We start from the raw sequence: 20,276 nt of genomic DNA, 5'->3' as shown, positions 1-20,276 counted from the left end.
GAAATATTGGAAATTAGATCAGTTTCTGTTTTTGAGATATCTCCATTTAGGCAATGGACTATGACAAACATACACACACACACACGCCCGCATTCACACAAAATCCCTATAGACAAAATGCGAACAAGTGAATTACACAAGAATATTATAATTCCTGTCATAACGGATTTCATCTGACGTGACTTCCTTGACTCTCATATTTAAAATGTGGCTTTGTAGCAGAAGGCTGTTTCCCATCATGATACTAGTCTGAACAAAAATGGACATCTGCCTGCATTATTCTTCTGAGACACTTCACATGACACACACGCTTGGTATTATAGTCATACTGAGGAGCATATAATATTAAACATACCCAATGAGCTGTAGGGAAAAGTCCTATTCTTCTAAATTTAAATTTGCCAATTCCAATTTGAGGGGAAGCATTTAAAGAATATAGAATAGCATTATGTTGCATCGTGTTTTTCTGAAATTAGCTGTCAAACAGAACATGCACACATGAACAATGCAATTGAAATATGATATGAGAAGTTTCTCAACAGGAAATTTGAAAAGCCATGGTCTGTGAAAAGGGAACTTCAGTTTATTGTAATATTTTGGAAACAATAGAACCACTGAAGAATGACTGGCCTGTTAAAAATTTAAAAAAAAAATAGCAAACTGATAGTTTTCAGAATTGATTGATCATTGTAAAAGATTAAACTGGCTAATATTATATTGCACACAAAATGGATCTCCATCATCTATGGATAACATAATGCTTCATCAACCATTAGTGGGGGCTGTTGCTCTCCTTAATGCATACTTTAACTCTGGTACTTCATGAACATTTTGCTGATAACATTTATGCACTATTAGTATGACGATAAGGAATGTATGTATTACGTTTTCACGAGTTTTTACAAGTATCATAGTGCATAACTTTTCTCTCTTACCTTTGGCATTAATGTTTTATGTCACAACTGAACTATTGTTATTACATAAAAGTAAAGTGGATACAGTATCATAAATATTTGTACAAAATGTACAGAATTTGAACACCATCTACAGTAATGAAAGCCAAAACCTAAAACAAAAGAAATAAATGACACAACCCACATTTTCCAGTTCTTATTAGAAAATAAACTAAATAAAAAGAGCAGAGAGAAATAGAGAAAATATTTATTTGGCATGCATCCCACATATACAGACAAGCCAAATGTTTGTCAACAAATCCTTACAAATAATTAATATTTACAAATCCCTTACAGTGTTCACAGTTTTAGCAACTTTGTGACTTTGGAAAAATGTAGCCTATTGTATGTGATTGTATGTAGATGTTTATTTACTCAATAATTTTAAAATTTGAAACAGATACAGTTGAATATCGACACCCCAAAGTCAGAAATTGTTCATCAGCTGTACATAAAACACAATTGTGTATTTCAAGTAATCCACAGTTTCCACATCGTACCGTGGATCTGCAGTCACACCGGGGATCTGCCACACAGAACCAGGATGAAAGGGCCCCCGAGTCAGGAGCCACGCTGCGGTAGGAGGCCGACACCAGTCACGGGGACCTATCGGGTCAGCGATCTCAGTTTTCTTGAAACAGATGTGTTGAACGCTACTGTCTCACATCACCCCACACCTCAGTTTTTATATCATCCCCCTCTCCTTTTATGTCATCTAATGCCAGTCCTTTCAGTCCAGTGGATCTGCTGCTTTGAAGAGCCCTGCTCATTTCCCTTTGCGTCCACTCTGCTTCCCTTTCTTCTGGGGAGCTTGGCCAGACAGAGAGGAGGTGGTGGAGGAGGGATCCTGCAGTGTTTGCCGTGAGAGAAGCTCCTTGAAGACCGAGTCCATCTGGCGACAGACCTCCTGTGAGATGAAATAAACAATGGTGGTGAGTGAGAGGGAAAAAAAGACTTGTTCAACTTGATTGTTTATGATAAAAGCCACAACGTACTACCGTCATTAAATCATTAGTCTTCATCATTTGTTCTTATAAAAAAGGACTTGTAAGTTAGAGCCAACTGGTTTAGCTCTTAATTTCCTGATGCCCCATAGATCAATTATAATAATTTGGGGTTGCCAGGTTGTGAAAAATCTTGTGTTATTCTCCTCCTGTAGTGTGCTTTGTCTTTTTAGCTCATCACGAAAACTAAGGACAGTTTAACCATCTAACCCGTGGAAAGAGTTGCAGAACATCTGGACCAAAATCTGTTTCATATCAACTTGATACATGGCAGCATTTACAACAGCAGACTGTTCACCTCTTGTATTTATATAAAAGGGGCGGTGAATTAATCAGCTCCCATTTGTAACAGCTAATGTGTCTTTTTACATTATGGATTTAGTAATTTAAAACCAAATAAAAACAAAACAGACCTTGTCTACTTGAACAGCAATATCCTCAGAGGATGAGTGTTCCTGGAAACTGGATGCAGAAGAGTACATCACAAAAACATTAAGTCCATATTTATCAAACAAATATAACAAATCAGCTGCTTCATTGCAACATGTGGCTAGCTGTACTCACTCTCTGCGTGCAAAGGAAGGAGAGGGGAGCCGCCTTGTCTTGCTCTGGGGCCCAATGGGAAGCTGAAGCATCATCTTCCCACCTGAAGCGATGCTGCCCCCTGTTGGTCCACCTGACGGCCTTCTTTGGTCAATGGAGCCGCTGCTGTTGGCTCTTGGGCGATCTGTTTTTCTTTGTGCTGCTGCGAAGGAGGAGCTGGTCTCAGCTGGAAACCCCATCTCCAACTCTGTAACAGGTCACATTGTTGTTGGTTTTTTTTATTCCAGTCACTGACACCATCCCAGCCTCCAACAATAGATGAACCAACATCAAGCACATTAACCTACCAGCGTAGTCTCCTTCTACATCTCCTTCTTCAATAAGAGGTTCACTGTGAAGAAAACAGCCACAGATTTTCATTCCACCATACAGTGCATCCATGTTGTGTGTAATGCATTGTGAACATCTTTTGTCTTACCAGTCGGCCTGTTCTAGTGTCATGCACTTCTCATACACAGGTCCCTCCACTTCGCTCTGGCCGGGGAAGATGCTCTCATGCTGGTGGATGATGTTCTTCACCAGGGCATTGATCTGAGGCTGCAGTGTGACAACGTCGTCATCTTCGGTCCCTCTGATTAGGCTCGGCCCAAAACACACCGCCAGGTTGTAAGGCTGCATCATGTTCTCATCACTGTACTGTGACACACTGGAGGCAGAAAAAACGAAAAGAAAGTCACACAATGCAGGGGGGTACGGTGGCCGACAAGGGTCAAACGGACGGCAACGGCCCAATACGTCTCAGTTCGAGAAAACAGCTTCAAGTACAGAAACGATGCAAAATCACAAACTAGAAAAAGAGGAACGTGGTTCAAATGAAAAAATGTGCTGCAAAACACAAAGACAAATGTATCATAAAACGCGCTGATGCAAACCAAGAAACGATCTGCAGGAGGCGTGCTTAGGGTAACAGCTCAATGGAGAGACATACGGGATGGAGAGAGAGACATAACAGCTGACTGAACCACGGTGTATGAATGGTAATGTGACTTTTGCGGCAGTGGCTCAGGTGGTAGAGCGGGTCATCCAATGATCAGAGGGTTGGTGGTTCGAATCCCGCTCTGTCCCGGTTGCTGCCGTAGTGTCCTTGGGCAAGACACCTTACCCACCTTGCTCCTGATGGGTCGTGGTTCGCGCCTTGCATGGCAGCTTCCGCCATCAGTGTGTGAATGTGTGTGTGAATGGGTGAATGTGATGTACTGTAAAGCGCTTTGGGTATCGTTTCAGGTATAGTAAAGCGCTATATAAATACAAGACCATTTTATTTGATTAAATTTATATATTATGTTTACAACGCTGCACATTACTTGGCGTTTATTTTATTGTATTTTATATACAGTATGTATACATGTATACTTTTTAATGTACTATTAAAATGGGTGTTTTATATCAAACTCTAATCATCTTATCTTATTAAGCAGGCTAATCTACATGCAAATGCCTTCTAACGTCTGGTGTAAAATACAATAAAATAAACGTCAAGTAATGTGCAGCCTTGTATAATGATATAAACATAATATATACATATAAATAACAGTCACATTACCGTTCCTGCTGTATTTTCATGCACCGTGGTTCAGTCAGCTGTTGTGTCTCTCTCCATCAAGCTGTTAACGCTGAGCGCGCCTCCTGCAGATCGTTTCTTGGTTTGCAGCGTGTTTGATGATGGTGCATTTGTCTTTGTTTTTTGCAGCACGTTTTTTCATTTGCACCACATTCCTCTTTTTGTACCTCTTTTAGACTTGTGTTTGAGTTGTAAATCTTAACTTCATCACATATTCTATCTGAACAACTTTTGTTTAGATGATCTGGTAATTAAAGTGTTCCCTTGATTTTATGAAATTTGCCTTTAGTGTGGTTTGTTTCCGTTCTCATGCTGCAACACGCCCTAAACCATTCTTCCTTTGTCTATTTTGGTGCGTTCTATCCTTATCTCAACTGAGTATCTCTGTCAAGTCACTCTTCAGCTTTTTATCATTTCGAGAGCACTTTCAGACTCAAGTAAACACGTACATGTGATGTGGTCTCATGACTTATGGACCCCATCGTACTTTTGTCAGCTCTAGTTAGAGATCAGCTGACTGGGGGTTTCATCCTCTTGAAAGTAACACGTTGGTTTCCTGTGAATTATTGTTAGTTGCAGAAAACCCACTTTCTGCATTTTCAACAAATTCACAGTAAAGATTACAAAGAGATACAAAACTTACTGATGGAGGAATGCGAAGAGGTATCTCATGACAACGATGACAGGCTCGGGATAGGAAGAGACGACCGTTTTGAGCTGAGCCGCTCTCTCTGCCTCATTCTTTATTTCTGAGAAAAAGTGATGGAAACAAAAGATAAGCTGTTGCTGTGTGCCCATGGCAACACTTATCTGATATTTCAACACACACGCACTCACGAGCATGCTCCAGGAGCTGGTTGGTGCTGTCGATGGGGAAGAGGGGATTCTCTAGACCTCTGAAGTAGAGCTTCAACACTCCAGCAACAGAGTCCAGGTCGTATCTCTGCTCAGCCAGGGGGTCTTCTCCTGTAAGGCAAGCCCACAGCACACTGCCACACATTATTAATGCTCCACAGTGACGGGAGCTTCTCTCTAACAGGCGGTCATGCTCAACCCACTCATAAAAATGAAAAAAAACACCCACACAGGCCTACCTCGCTCAAAAGCATCCCTCAGGCCGTTGACCTCCGTCTGAGACCCTGGCACTCTAAATATCCCTTCATGATGCAGACCTGATGGATAGACATATTGTTACATACAGTATAAAGTTTGGGAACTTTTGAATTAATTGATACAGTGATGTACATCTTCTGACCGAATGTTCTTTCCCATCTTGAATACTCACCATTGAGGTTGATAAAGCGAATGCAACTTTCCACAACTATTGGAATCTGCTGCCCTGATGCCTGAAAGAAACAAATGCAGTAGTGAATTTAACGAGCAGAAAGTCTGGTTTACTACTGCCAAAGTGTGAGATGAATGTGGGATGGTGTGATAATGATAATAATGAAGGCTACCTGTATGAAGGAGAGCATGTCTCCACTGAAAACCTTGTGGTTGTGCAGCAAGCTGGCACTTGACTGATTCCTCCTGACACGTACCGACTTTCCATTGGGTCTGCAGAGTGTGAAGATACAGAATTGTGACACATGAAATAGCTGCAATAAATGTCATAAAATCAACCAAGAACATACTGACAATTTAGAAAAAAAAAACATTTATATTCCCACCTAGGATGAAGTCTGTTTGATGCCTCAGCTAGGAAGAAAAGAAATAGCTGATTAAAATTAGCTTACCAGTCAGGCAACAGTCAGTAACAAGAAACGAGAAATACATGGGGTGGGATAAATTTAATACTTTGGTTGCTGTTAAAAAGAAAAAGAAAAGGGGCGGTGCGTGGCGCAGTGGTTAAGGCGGCCACCCCATGTAGAGGCTACAGTCCTCAACGCAGGCGTCCCCGGTTCGAGTCCCGCATCGGGCAGACCTTTCCTGCATGTCATTCCCCCTCTCTCTGCCTCCCCCTTTCCTGTCTATCTCACTATGTGCTGTCAAATAAAGGCAAAAACGCCAAAAAATATACTTTAAAAAAAAAAAAAAAAAAAAAAGAAAAAGAAAAAAAGGAACAACAGCTTAGCAGGCACTAATAACCCACATTTCAGCAGCTGTTCTCAAATGACACTTTGGGTCAGCAGTTTGCTTTGTGCTATTATGTGAGAAATGCAGAAGTGATACCCTTTTCCACAGCCACTCTGAGCAGGTCATGTTTGGCTTGCAGTTTAGATACCAGGGAACTTCCAACGAGGTACTCTTTTACTCTCTGTAAAAAAAAACAAAAAAAAAACAAGCCAGATGAGATTCAACATCATTCACTGCATCTCTAATCATTACCATCACATTCATCAAGCAAAAAAAACCCACTTCCCCACACAACCCAACTTTATTTGATCAAAACTGACATGTTAGTAGACTGCTTTGAAAAGAGACTCACAGTGAAGTAAAGATTTTCTATTTCCTGCAGGTTGGCCCTTCGTCGGGCCACGCTGGGCTTGACCGTCAGATTTTCAGTGCTGCCGTCTTGAGATGAACTGCTGCCGCTACTCAGCTCCAGGTCGTCGTCACTGATATTCTCCACCAGGGAAAACTTGGCCGCTGACATGTTCTTATTGGCCTGGTGACAGTGACAAGGGCAAATTTTCCACTTAATTATGACTCTGACTTGAGGACAGGCGGAACATCAGTATCTGAGGTCAACCACCAACTGTAAAATGAATATATTAATATATGTGTATGAAGAAATAAAACAAACTGGGGGTGGTTAACACATTTCAAGTCTCAGTTACCAAACCACAAGTTCAAGTCAGACTTGTGATGGTGATAAGTCTACCATCCTGCCAGTTACTGAGCAGGTTGACTGATTAAATCATTCTTCTCAAAATACATTTATTGCATCTAAACAAATTGAGTCAGATCCTTTTCAGACTTTGATGACTTGATGAAATATATCTGACTCGATGAAATAGTTAAGGAAACATAAAACAAGTGTATAATAGTCTTGAGAGAATTTAAGATTAGACTCAAAGATGGTGACAACACTGGTGGTTACACTAGACCGACAGAAAAGGTGTTGAGGTGAAAGGTTGGTGTGATGTACTGTACCTCCTCTGTATCCTCGGTGACTGCTTTCAGTCTGGTCTGTATCTGCTTGAATCTGGTCTCCAGCTCACACCTCATCTCACTCTCTGCGCTGACCTCAGTAACCTGCGAAGCACAAGCAAGGTCGGGATGTTATGCAAAACATCCAAAGCGGCTGAAAATGCACTGTTGCCTAATATCCCCACTACATACACGCACCTGGTCCCCGTCATGGGGCAGATAGGCAAACCGAACGGGCATGGAGAAGGTGTTGTAATGGTCCTGCAGGAGTTTGTCTCTGTCCTGGCTCTGGTCCAGTCCAGACACCACCTCTTGAAGCTGCTGCAGTCCCGTGCTCAGGTTCTCCTGAGCCCGCCACCGTCTGGACAGGTAGACCTGCGTCATCCGCTCCAGAGAGTGGTGGTAGCCGACATCTGCACACTGAGAGACAATGACAGTCCAGATAAAATCATTTATTTATGGACTAACAACCATGATATATCCAGCACTACACAATATGTTCAAAAATATTTAAAAAGTTTTTCAACTAGTTGCATGGAGCACTGATGTGAGGGTCAGAACTTTATAGTTAAAAAAAAAAGAAGGCAAAAACGTCTGAGTCGATGCACTCACGTCAATGAGAGTAGAGATGTCTTGGAGGTAGTACTTATTCATAGAGGCATTGGCTGCATCCAGGTTTATGAGGTAGTCATTTCGGGCCTTGCTGCACTTCAGGTATATCTCTTGAACTTTACCTTGTCTCTAGAGCACATAAAAATATATCAGCAAGAAATCAACAAGTGACACAATCAGATACGTGCACATAAAACTACATAAAAGGGTATACATATTTACTTTTTCTATCAACCTCTCCAGCTTTTTTGTAGGACCCTGCTTCTGCTTTTCCTCTTGTTTCTCTGCCTCCTTCAGCTTTCCCTCTGCACACACATACTCTGAGTGGTACTGGTGGTACGTCCGCCATGCCTGCAAACCAGCACACACACACACAACACATACAGCTGTGCTTACTTCTGTTTGTTTAGGAAACGGAAAGTGTTTTGGGTGGCTGCTTTCTCACTTACAGTGTGTAGCTCTGTGGTAACCTTGAGTAGTCCGTCTTGCAGCTGAGAGCAGATGTCTTTACTCTGGAAATATGACGTAGAAAACAAATACCACAAAGTGAGACGGTAGACCACAACGTGCCCCCGAATAATTCCAGAGGACAATGGGTAAAAAAGAGAGACAAAGAAAAGTGGTGGCATTTCTAGCACCAACTTCGGTTGCATTGCACTTGCACAGACTTGTTTTTAGACACATGTTTGTGGCTGGTGTGTTGGTGCTTGTGTAACTACCTTCTTGGCAAGGCGTTGTGTGTACTCCAGACAGTGAGTGAGGGGCTGAATGAGGAAGTTGCTGCAGCTCTCACTCAGTCCATTATGATCCCTACTTTCCTGACGGGTCTGGGACAGCAGAGTCAACCAGACCTTTGCCACCGAGTGACTGCTGGGCTCCTTCCTAACCACAGGTAGAGAAAAAGAGCAATATAATAAATGTGGAGTGCTACACAACACGGCCCTCAAATGAACGGCTGGTTAATTGAGTTCATTTGAGTGTGTACACTATAACAAAAGGCGAGGCTGTTTTTACCTCTTAATTCTGGAGGTGAACTTTTCAGCAAGTTTTTCCAGTGAGCGGGCATACTCGCTTTCAATCTCTCCCCGTCGCCGCAGGTAGTCTGTCAAGTCCTGCAGCTGCTGGCTCTTCTGCTCAAGTTGCAGGTCCAACACCTTCAGTTGATCTGCAAGCTGGGAACGCACCTCTGAAAAAGAGAATGCGAGTCATTATGAAACCATTGCTGTGGGTAAGAAACTGATTTTACGAGTTTAGTTTTCTTTTCAATGATAAAGAACATGTGTAGATTACAGTCACCATCAGTATGAAGAAGCCGTTACAAGGGTAAAGGTAAAATTAACAATTTCACCTTTGATTTGCGTGTCGTAGTCCACTACACCGACCTTCTCCTTCCGAAGTTTGACGTGAGAAGTCATTGTTGTTCCAACTGGGTGGAATTCTGTATAGAGGAGGGAAATGTTTTATTATCACCATCTGATAAGAAATGTCAGCTGCTCCATCCCCTTTGCCCCCTTGTAAAACCTCAGTGTGTGCATGCAGACTACTCTGTTCTTCTTTCCTGGAAAAAGTAGCACAAGAGTCAAGGCCCATGATCCACTGCAGCGTGCCCCTCTTTAAACTGCCGCCACACTCTCAGTGCTTTAACACCCCCTCCACACACAATGTTAACTTCCTCCCGCCACACAGAAACAGCAAAAAGAGCATGTTCATCTTACTGTAACACATCTCTTCAAACTGGTCACCCTCTGCTGCGCTCTGCTGAATGGCAGACGGCTAGAAAACCAGCTGGCATGTGCTGCCCTGTGCACCGGTCACGCTGCAGAAATGCACGAGGGGCAAAAATAGCTCTAGCAACATCTCAGCTGCCCTGAAAATAGGATGAACCGCAAGGCGCACAACTCTGTGGGGATGTTTATCTCGAAAGCTACAGGTGGTTTTATCCATTGATACTCACAGCGTATTTTGTCATTTCAAGAATGAAGCAACAAATCCAGCTGCTTCTGACCTTGTACTTGCACAGTCGATATTCTGCTGCTTCTGTCTCTCTGTGTCGAGCCAACTGTTTGGGGCAGATGGCCGCCCACCCTGAACCTGGTTCTGCTCAAGGCTTTTGCCTCCTAAAACAGAGTTTTTCCTTTGCGTCCGTTGCCAAGGTCCCGCTCACGGTTGAATTTTTGTAAATAATATTAAGGTCTCGACTCACTCGATGAAAAGTGACCCTGAAATAACTTCTATTATGATTTGCTGCTATGTAAATAAAATGTATCTTTATATGAGCTGAGCAGTTTCCAGTTCAGGCTGGAAAAAGCAGGGCACGTTTTAAGATAAAAATTAGAATTTTGGTTTCAGTTTCTAATTTTTTTTTAGTCATGATGTACCCGATAGAAACCCATTGGACCTAAATATATCTCTTCAGCATACAGCAGTGCAGAAAACATTATAAGTGGAGCATGTCAGTGCATAACAGTCGTTTAACCACAGGTTCATTTGAGACTTGTGTTTGAACATCAACTCAGTCACTGATGACTGCAGAGTATTATTTATAAGTGTGCACCAGAAAGGGGAAGAGTAGAGTGTTTTCTTGCTGGATCATTTGTCTACCTTTTGTACACAAGTAGACATACATTCTCTTTCTCTCCCCCAAGCCCCGAACTTCCCCTTTTCTCAAAGGGCAAACGTCACTCATCAGCATTCTGTGCAGTGTGCACTCTCCTCTCTTCTCCAACTTAGACATTTACCAACTGACCTGTTAAAACAGCCACCACATTACAGCAATCCCAAAACTCCCTGTAGAAAGGAGAGTGTCTGATTTTTCCAGCATATGTCACCCTTTTCCATTAGCCCTTTTCATTCTTTCTCTATGTGATCAGCAGTGAATCACCACCTCCTGTCGTCACAATCTGCTGCAATATTTTAATAAAGCTTGTTTCAACCTTACTGCAGCTGGTTTTTACTTGCTGTTAAAGTAACGCTGTGAATCTAACTTTAGGTTTCCACACATACCAAAAGATACACAGAGCCTGAACTATGAAACGCTGATGGCCTGAGGGCTATGTCTGTAGCCAATAACAACATAACTGGAATAAACAAACAGAACAATCCTTCATAACGCTTCACACACGCAAAAATGTGTTTACTTGACCTAAACAGGTAACAAACTATCCTGTTCTGACGAGAGAGGTCAGCCAGTTAAACTCTATAAGAATTTAATAGATCCAGAAAAAGAGTCCTACCTGGTGAGAGCAGTCTTGACTTGTCTTCTCTCCAGACTGAGGCAAGTAAGTGATGCCAGTTAACAGCACAGTAAGCCCTCAACTAAGCTATTTCACCTCCCCCTCACATTGGACATGGATGGATGTGGGTGGAACTCATCTCTGTGACTCTCTCTCTCACACGCACACACTGCTTTACCACTCTTTCTTTCTCACCCCCCATCTCGCTCACACAGACATGTAGTTTGAGGCAGTGGTGTGTGATTGTGCAAGTGTGACGAGTGGAAACCTCTTCAAGTCAAGTCTTTCCTCCCTCTTTCATGCTGCCTGTTCAACTCCAAGCAGGTTTTCAGTCCAATCAAACACCAGCTGCTCTCACTGATTAGACCCTCCCCACTGGTTTTTCACCAGCTTCTAAATGAAATCAGCTGCTATAGAGTTCAGTTGTAAAAGAAAAACTCTATGGGGAAGTAACATTCAGTTTAACCACGGTTAATGATGAATAATCCGTGGCTCATTATCCCCAAAAACACCTCGTATCAAGTAAAACATTTACACAAAACCCAAGAGGGTGTTTGTTTTTTCTTTGTTTATTGTCTCCCATAAAATAGTGTTGTTGCATCATAACTCATTTCTGAGTCTTGTCACTGTTGCGGACATGTTTTGAGTGGCAGCAGTGTTGCAGTCTTCTCTCACCTCTTGCTAGAAGGTGTTAAACTGCCCAAGTGTGTGAATGTTTGCTATTTCCAACTTGCAACAGCCTAAACTTTCCGAAAGGTTGATGTGCATATTTTGCTGTTATCTGTTAGAACTTCTCTCTTACTTCCTTCCTCAAACAGACATTAGAATGTTGCACAATCACCATTAAAAAGAAAGAAAACCCAATTAAACAGACATGTTAGGGCTAGTATGAAGAATGCCGTTTGATTGGACAGTCTCTATTGAATTTTAAAGGTTTCAGTTTGAAGCAGGGCCAACTTTGTAACCGTTAAAGACAAACAATTTCCAATGTAGAAGGCCACCAAAAGTGAAAGATTGTGTAGATTTCACAGAGAGATTAGCTACAGCTTTTCTCCAGCAATTAAAGTACATTAAGTCTTGAAGATTAATGGAAACATTTCCTGCTGCAGAATGCCCAACACTAACTTTTTAATTACTAGCCATCAGTCTAGCCAACACACATTATGGTGCAGCATTGGGACAATGCAGTACAGCAGGAAGTAGTATTGTATACTGCTATTACAACTGTGAGAAATAGGAAGATAAAAAAAATTGAAAACAAATTTGACTGCAGCTGAATGCAAGTTGTCGGAACTGCTGCAAAAAAAAAATCTCAATGAACAATGAACCTTCTGAAAAATATTTGGGTTCCATCTGTAGGAAGGAGGTTTTAAAAAAAAATCAATTTAAAGGGACATTGTGTAGCTTCTCTTGTTATCCATTCACAAAAACCGAATCAGTAATTACCCCCATCAACAAACTTTAGTGTTCTGGTAAGTTTTGAATTTCCCATTCATATCATACATAGAGGGCTGCCATGTTGTGCCGCCATCTTTTACATTCAGTGTGGCAGCGTGACCATAGGTAACCACAACAACTCACCGGGGACACCGGAGCGGCTCGGGGAGAAACGACCCAGGTGGCGTCTGTTTGAAAACCTTCACCGCCGTGTAGTGCGAGGAAGGATGGAGGGTCACACTGATGCTGCATTCAAGTGGAGTCAGGCAGACGGCAGTCGGAAACAAAGCTGATGTCATTTTAGTCGAAGAGAGAGGGCCGGTAAAACAATAAGACATCGCCATGACAACATATTGTCACGTTTATTGATGCCTCGTGCTGACTGACTTGTTTACGCTTTACCCCATGTGCAGCAGCAGATCTGCCCGATTCCACTTGAATGTTGCTTGCGATATACAACCGCACCGCTAGATGGGAGTGATTCCTACACAATGTCCCTTTAATTACCTTCTACGTTGTAGATTCGTACCTTACCTACTGGTTCTATGCTTTATTTTCAGAAACACAGAGACATTATAGTTTGTATATTTTAAACTATAAACTACATGTAACATGTAGCATTAATGTTCTGATGGCATTTATTCTTTGGACACTGGTGCAATCTGATGCTGTTCGCCCAGTTATCAGTGCCCTTCAGTCAGTTCAGTTGTTGTGATAATGTTTTCTGTCACAGTGCCCTCCTACACGTTTTGAAATCCAACACATTCTTAAGGGGCTTTTTGAACCAGGAGAAGGTGTTGTTTTTAAGGTCATGAGCTGTCTGAAGATGATTTTATTGAACAGTAGTTAACAGTAACAAATGACTTATCAGAATGTAATGATCAATGCTCAGAACTAAACAACCGTGCTGCTTCTATTATCACTTACTGAAAAAAAAAGTGCTGTACCAAAAGTATTATTTGAAAGATTTATTTGCTGTGTTTTGTTAAATAATTAAGACATCAGACCGAGACGACCTGAGAGGCCCAGGTTGTTTTCGATCTGAAAATCTCACAGAGCTTAGTGGCCACTGTTGGTAATGACAACAGCAATCCAATAAAAACGCTGAAACCAAATATTAATTTTAGCTTCATTTAGATAACATCCCGATTCAAGTCATTATCAAACACTCTTTCTTCATCACTGCAAGATGTAAGAAAAAACAGTGATGGCAATGTTGGAATGGCTTTGATGCACAGATAGTCACAGTTTGCAAAGCCAGAGATACTGTCAAAACATTGTCAAATAGAGATAAAAAGAGGAGGTGAAGGATGAATTTAAAAATGTCTACGACTGCAGCGTCATTGGGAATCAGAGGAAGAATCTTTAACGTCTGTGCTCTCTGTCGCCTCGCTGACTTCGCTCAGCTCCTTGCTCTCTCCTCCGCTGTCTCTCTCGCTCTCTCTCTCCTGGTCTCCAGACCCTGAGGGGCTTTGGCCAGTCGGTGCCTCGTGCCCCGACACGCGCACTCCCGGCTTTCTCAGCTGTGGTACATTCAGAGAAAGCGAAACAAATTCCAGATTAAAACCTGCGAGTGCAGTGGCGCCCAAACGTCCATTGAGGTAACAAGGTGCTAGCAAGAATCATGTCGGTCAAAGGAATAAAAGAAGACAGTAGTCACCTCATCGGCCATGTGGGCCAGGTCTCTCTTCATGGCATAGGCATCCTCCCCATCTGCATAGTATTTAGGCTCTACCTCACTAATCCTGTGGAGCAGCAACAGATTAATACATCAGTTAACATGAATATGAATATCTGCCATGGCTCTATTTGCAACAGACATGATGTCAGTGCTTTTAAAACAGTCTGTGTTTAAGTCTGTTAAATTTTATAGACATGGATGGATGTGGGTGGAACTCAATGAATGAATAAAAGCTTCAGTATTCTAATCTGCATTCCTAAAGAAAACTTTCAACTTTCAAGTTCAAATACTTGAAATGTTTTAGAGACTTTGTTTTCAGTGTCTGGGGCCTGTTGAGGCCAATGCTAAAATCAACATACGGCTGTTATGAAACCCAACAACAATAGTGGCCAGTATTAATATTTTAATTTTATATTTTAAAATTAATATAACACACTGACAATTAAATTTGACCTCAGATTTTTTTTAGGACGTTTTATGAAACTTGTTGGGTGGATAGTAACAGCAAGTCTTTTTCTAAATGACCTACATAACAAACAGATTGAAGGTGCTGGTAACTGCTGTAGTCAGAAAAAATAAACACTGAGCACAGCAGCGTTAATTAAAGAGCCTTGAATGAATATATTTTTATGGGCTGAGCGTGCATATTTGCAGTCTATTTTTTCTGACCTCATAGATATCTTTGGCATATCTATGTTGTGTTTCTTGTAACGTATGAGCCAACATACATAACCACTACCTACATATCAGTAAATTAATATTGTTCAATATATCAACCCAGAAGAATTATTGATTTACTGTAGCTCCGCTCATGGATTTATGAAAGACCTATATATGCCAATTGAATCAGCGTAACAAAGTCCTTAAGAGAAAACTACTACAAATAATATTCATGTAAATGGACTTACTGGAATTTGAGTGTGTTGGAGTACAGGTGTAGAGCCGCTCGGTTGCTGCAGTGAGGAGAAAGAATTGGTTGGTGATTTTCTTAGGAAGAGAACTAACACAGACAGAGGTCTAACCACATTTTTCAGGCAGGAAAAGATGCAATAATTGTTTTGAGCATGAGAAAGAGAAAGTTCACAGCCGGTCATCAACAGCATGTGTACCTCTTGCGAACATGAAGCGAGACATATTTAGCATTGAAGTTTTCTATCATGGCCCGGCTGGCCTGGTCCATCAGCTTCTGAGCAAGCCCCAGACGTCTGTGAGAGCGCTTCACAGCCTGGAAGACACAGAGAGGGGGTTTAGTTACCACACAGAGTTTACCCAAATATCTTATTGTCAATATAAAAGTGTTTCAATATAATTAACAGGGATTTATGAGGCATCTCCCATACAAACTCACCAGGGATGTGATGTGTCCATGGGGTACATCATCTGGGTCCTCCTCCCTATCAAGAGTGCATATCCTTATGAATACAAAAACAACTCCTTCATCCAAGTGATGTAAAACTAATACATTTTAACATGGACAGATACTCACATCTTTGCCAGCACATATCCCACAATTTTGCCATTTTCGTCCTCTGCAATGTAGGAGAGCTGAAACAATAATAAAAAACAAAACAAAACAAAACAAAACAATAAGTCTCCCACATAGAAATGAATAAACGTGAAATATTTATGTCGATGGGGGCAAGTGATGTTCGCACTAACAGGACAAACAGGAAAAGTGCAGAGTGACTCACCTGAGGCCAGGACAACCCGTGATAGAAATAGTATTTCATTTGGTAGTTTTCCGGGAGACATAGCAGGTTACAGTGCTGCATGTTCATCAGGTCCTCTGGCTGTAATAAAACATATTTTTAAAAAAATAAATGAACGTCATAAAGTTGGATGACACAACACACAACCCCCATTATCTGCGATATTTGGTAAGCTAACGTGCTGGCTGTGCAGTGGACTAACGTTAGCTTAGCTTAGCTCGCTGCAGAAACAGCATGGCTGGCTGTCTATCGAGAGGATTTCACCACACTCACCCTCGCGTTTCGTATGTTCATTTTGTCAGTTTGGGTGTAAGCTGGACCGTGGAAACAAAGATCGAATATACCACACTAATCGATCAATTCATAATAGATACAGTAACGAGTTATAAGGGCTTGATTCGCTAGCTAGCTAAGCCGACTTGCTAGCAAGGAAGGGAGGGGAGGAAGAAGCGTGCCACAATAACGACGCACATTTCCGGTCATAGCGTGCGCCTCCACTTCACAGTAAGAGTCGTAATCGGTTCCAAATAAGATAAAGACGCCACAGAAAAACCTTTATTTTGAAGGAAGGATGAATACAAATGGGATGTTGCGCCCGTACAGACGTTTGACAACATTTCCCACTTGACACACTTGGATATAGTATTGAACCAAATAATTAAATCAAAGTTGAACCACACTGGTAGACCCTATGGCCCCTTATCTCTGTGCCCCGAAAACCGCTCATTGATTGGTTTTTACAACTTCATCATGACAGTAGGTCTTTGTCATTGTCCAATCTTAAGTTACTTTGCTGATCAATAGCCTACATTTAAATCCTAATAAGTGCATTTTCAAAGAGCCAGTCAACCCTGTTAGGATTAGCAGCTGGTCTGCTATTCGACCCGTTCAATGAAAACACGGAGGGAAATTAAATCGCAGTAAAAGGACATATAGGCTACTGTAAGGGCAAGGGTAGATTTAAGGTAAGGGCTGAAGTTAATAGTAGCCTAACTTTAGGTCTATTGGGTCCGAGTTGTTATCCACAATTCCATGACAAAGATAAAGAACTTTGGGTTCTATGACAGAAACATACTTTTCAGCTTTGATGATATTTCAATTTTTCATTAGGCTAAGTGGATTTTGAAATGATTAATGTCAGTAGCCTACACCAACAACAAAAGTTGTACTAGGCCACACAGACTCCAGCCACTAGAGGTCAGCAGTGCACAGTGTTAACGTACTCTGAAAAGTCGGTCACGGGTCCACGCCATAAACTCCAGGCTGAATATGAAAACCCAAGGAGAAACAGGAGGCATCTCTTTGGACGGAATATTGTGAAAGGGTTTGGGTTAGAGAGAGTTCTCAATCTCAAGTAGCAAATATGAGAATTATTGGAGTGATACAATCTCATATGGGGCTATAATTATTGACTTATTTAATTTGACTAAATTTGACCAGGACAAATAATTAACACGTCTAATTTCATTATTTCTATAAGATTGAATACTAATAATAGTTTTAACATCCCTGTTGCTAATAAGAAGAACAGTACAACACGACCAGTAAGAGAAGAGAGCCATTTCAGGCCTCTTCTGTAGTTCTGCAGTCCTGAAATTACCAGGTCAAAAATGCAGACAAGAACCAGCAGTCACTAAAATAAACTTTAAGAGGCATTTAGGCAATAAAATCAATCTAAATCAATAAGATCAACAGTAAAAACCAATAAATAAAATACCATAAATAAATCCAATAATAATCTTCTAAAATAATAATTGAATTTATCTCAAATGGGTTGGAATAAAACACATTGCATATGGTTTGCTTCGCTCTTGGGCAGTTTATAGCGTCAAGGCAATTAATAGAAACTCAGTTAACAGGATGTGGTTGCTGATCATTATTTTCACTTTCACCCGCTCGTTTCTCCCAGATTGTCTCAGATTCATCTGTTGAACGCCAGTAATCTTAGACCACACTTTAACAATGGTGTTTAAGCTGTTTTTCTCCTTCATAGACAACCGGTTGGACCAGCAGATAAAGGAAAAATGTCAAAGACTTCCAATAAATGATCAAAGTTATTCTAAATGGTATCACAGTTTTCACATTATAAGTGAATTCTTTGTTGACCAGAGCTCAATCCTTTCTTTGAATATGAGCTGTGAATCAAACATAGTGACAAGACATTTGTGGGATCAGACAATCTGAACCACTTCATTGTAGCCTAGATGGTGCTTGCTCTTGGTGTGTCCTGACTTTGCCTTTAAAGTCAATGATCACTTCCTTAGTGTTTGACACATGAAGATCTGAGAAATGATCATCACACCATTTAGCCTAGTTGACTTAATATAATTAATCCTGCCCTTGACTTGTTTATGCGCTCGGAGGCCCCAGGTAAACCGCTGGCATCCAATCAGGAGTGCAACATGCAAACTAGAAAAAACATTTCCAAGAATGGAAATGGTGTGAATGCTGAAAGCAATGCTGAATGAGCTGAAAAAATTGTTGAAACAATGCTGAATGAGCTGAAGAAAGAAAGAAAGAAAGAAAGAAAGAAAGAAAGAAAGAAAGAAAGAAAGAAAGAAAGAAAGAAAGGACAGAAGGAAAGAAAGAAAATGGGAAGGGTAGATGGAGAAAGAAAGAAAGAAAGAACAAAAGGACAGAAAGAAAGAAGTAACAGAGAAAAGGGTAGATAGAGAGAAAAAAGGGTAAGAAAAACAGAATAATAGAAGATAAAGAGAATAGAGAATGAATGAAAGAGACAGAGGGGTAGTAAGAAAGAAGGAAAGAAATTGGGGTGGATAAATGAAAGAGAGATATATACAGAGAGCGGAAGAAAGAAAGAAAGAAAGAAAGGGGGTAGAAACAAAGAAAGAGAAAAGGAGTAGAAAGAAAGACAGAACAAAAGAAAGAAACAAAGAAGTAAAAGGAAATGGGGTAAAAGAAAGAAAGAAAGAAAGAAGAAAAAGAGAGAGGGGGATGATAGATAGAAAGAGGTAGATGGATGGATAGAGAGGGAAAGATAGAAAGAAGTTATGTAAAATACAAATGAAGGAGTAAAGGAAAGAAAGAAAAAAAGAGAAAAAAGAGACAAAGGAGTCTCATTAATAGGCTCCACCTGTAATTGTACTACTATTAATAGAGTTGGAAAGACTAAACGTCTGAACTTAAATTCATGAGAAAAATATAAATTGTTGGAGAGTTTAGAGTTTAGAGAGTTTATTTATTTAGCACACAAATTTCAATGGTTGTTATAGGTTCCACCCCTATAACAAATTACAACAAGACAAATTTCAATGGCTAACAAATAAACAGATGTTTACATCAAAAGTATAAAATCATTGAGAGGCTGATGAATGTGAGCTGAAAACCTGTGTGTGTGTCTGGGTGTGTGAGTCTGACGGTCTCTCTGTCTGCGTGTACATGTGCAGAAAGTAAAACTGTTAAGCGCCACAGAACTCCTCTCTCCCTAATGATCTGATTGATTAGACCTGCGTGGCAGCCTGCCCTCAGAAGTTACCATGGCGACTCAACTAACTGCTTACATTTTACTGTGTGGAACAGTGTTGTGTTTGTGTGTTTGTGTATGCGTGCATGTGTGACTGTGTGTGAGTGTCTGTGTATGTCTGTCTGTGTGAGTGTGATGCCTGTGTTTGTGCGTGGACATCCTCTGTCAGTCTGGTTTATCATGTGTGTGTGTGGGGCTGTGTTTAAAAACATCTTAACGAGCGGCCAGGCTGCACCTGCACTGTTCTATTTATAGACATGATAATGAGCTGGCCGCTACAGCTGGACCAACTGCACACAGAGCAGAGCAGAGCAGAGAGATTTGAGCTCGGAGCAGCTTCCGAAAACAGCCCATAAAAAGAGAACCGTTCCTCTTATCAGAATGTGGCCATGACTACTGGGGCAAGGAGACCTTCCTGAGCACATTGATGTGCATTAAATGTTTGTAGGGCTAAAACTTTTCTCAGGGTCGCAAGGTAGAAAAGGGGGGCATTTCTGCTTTTCTAAAAAAATCAGCTCCTACTTTTATATTGAAGTGGATGAGCCACTGGAGCGGGTCTAGCTGCACAATTAGGCTCACTGAGACAATTCTGTAAGTCTGTCTGCTGTTTTGAGCACATCAAATGAGACACGACAAGTGTGGCTACAAACCGGTGAGGAAATCATGTGTCTAGAGTTTAATTTGTGGCCGTGCTGGCAATTTATCCAGAAAAAATCCTGAATGTTTTTTCGATCCCTCTCACTCTAGCAATGATGTCACTCACTCTAAGCCCTGCTCGTTAGACGCAACACACACCCATTATAAAGCTGGATTTTGTCAAAAAACTTAATGATTTTAAAGCGGCCAAATATCAGAAACTGTTGAAGATATCAATAAGCTGAGTCATAGAGGAATACTTAAAAAGTT

At 41.1% G+C, this 20,276-nt stretch overlaps 2 protein-coding genes across 5 annotated transcripts; both read right to left on the bottom strand.

Annotated features, from left to right (window-relative positions):
• Window positions 1-1,145: 1,145 nt before the first annotated feature.
• On the bottom strand, window positions 1,146-11,104 carry LOC146984609 (SLIT-ROBO Rho GTPase-activating protein 3-like). Of its 2 annotated transcripts, none has more exons than XM_085781904.1 (22): window positions 11,060-11,104; window positions 9,175-9,264; window positions 8,841-9,012; window positions 8,546-8,708; window positions 8,276-8,338; window positions 8,049-8,177; window positions 7,827-7,955; window positions 7,413-7,634; window positions 7,218-7,319; window positions 6,550-6,729; window positions 6,294-6,378; window positions 5,792-5,819; window positions 5,579-5,678; window positions 5,407-5,467; window positions 5,216-5,293; window positions 4,959-5,087; window positions 4,765-4,870; window positions 2,979-3,206; window positions 2,848-2,891; window positions 2,522-2,747; window positions 2,371-2,419; window positions 1,146-1,860 (listed from the first exon to the last, which is right to left on the bottom strand). In XM_085781904.1, the coding sequence occupies exons 2-22, from the start codon at window positions 9,239-9,241 to the stop codon at window positions 1,720-1,722; spliced, it is 2,502 nt and encodes an 833-aa protein (XP_085638030.1). In that variant the 5' UTR covers window positions 9,242-9,264; window positions 11,060-11,104; the 3' UTR covers window positions 1,146-1,719. The 2 variants fall into 2 exon arrangements, with proteins under 2 accessions (XP_085638030.1, XP_085638029.1); XM_085781903.1 differs by lacking the exon at window positions 11,060-11,104 and adding an exon at window positions 9,542-9,566.
• A 2,509-nt stretch (window positions 11,105-13,613) lies between these two features.
• Window positions 13,614-16,375, bottom strand: naa10 (N-alpha-acetyltransferase 10, NatA catalytic subuni). 3 transcript variants are annotated; one of them, XM_085781911.1, is made up of 8 exons: window positions 16,160-16,375; window positions 15,869-15,967; window positions 15,664-15,722; window positions 15,526-15,571; window positions 15,287-15,402; window positions 15,086-15,130; window positions 14,150-14,241; window positions 13,614-14,024 (listed from the first exon to the last, which is right to left on the bottom strand). In XM_085781911.1, the coding sequence occupies exons 1-8, from the start codon at window positions 16,178-16,180 to the stop codon at window positions 13,837-13,839; spliced, it is 666 nt and encodes a 221-aa protein (XP_085638037.1). In that variant the 5' UTR covers window positions 16,181-16,375; the 3' UTR covers window positions 13,614-13,836. The 3 variants fall into 3 exon arrangements, with proteins under 3 accessions (XP_085638037.1, XP_085638038.1, XP_085638039.1); XM_085781912.1 differs by having other exon boundaries at window positions 14,153-14,241; XM_085781913.1 differs by having other exon boundaries at window positions 13,614-14,019; window positions 14,157-14,241.
• Between the last annotated feature and the right edge of the window lie 3,901 nt (window positions 16,376-20,276).

This window comes from Trachurus japonicus, chromosome 7, assembly GCF_045865225.1.
Source record: "Trachurus japonicus isolate A0001 chromosome 7, Traja_1.0".
In the NCBI taxonomy this organism is placed as follows: Eukaryota; Metazoa; Chordata; class Actinopteri; order Carangiformes; family Carangidae; genus Trachurus; species Trachurus japonicus.
This window is presented reverse-complemented; position numbering and strand designations above follow the sequence as displayed.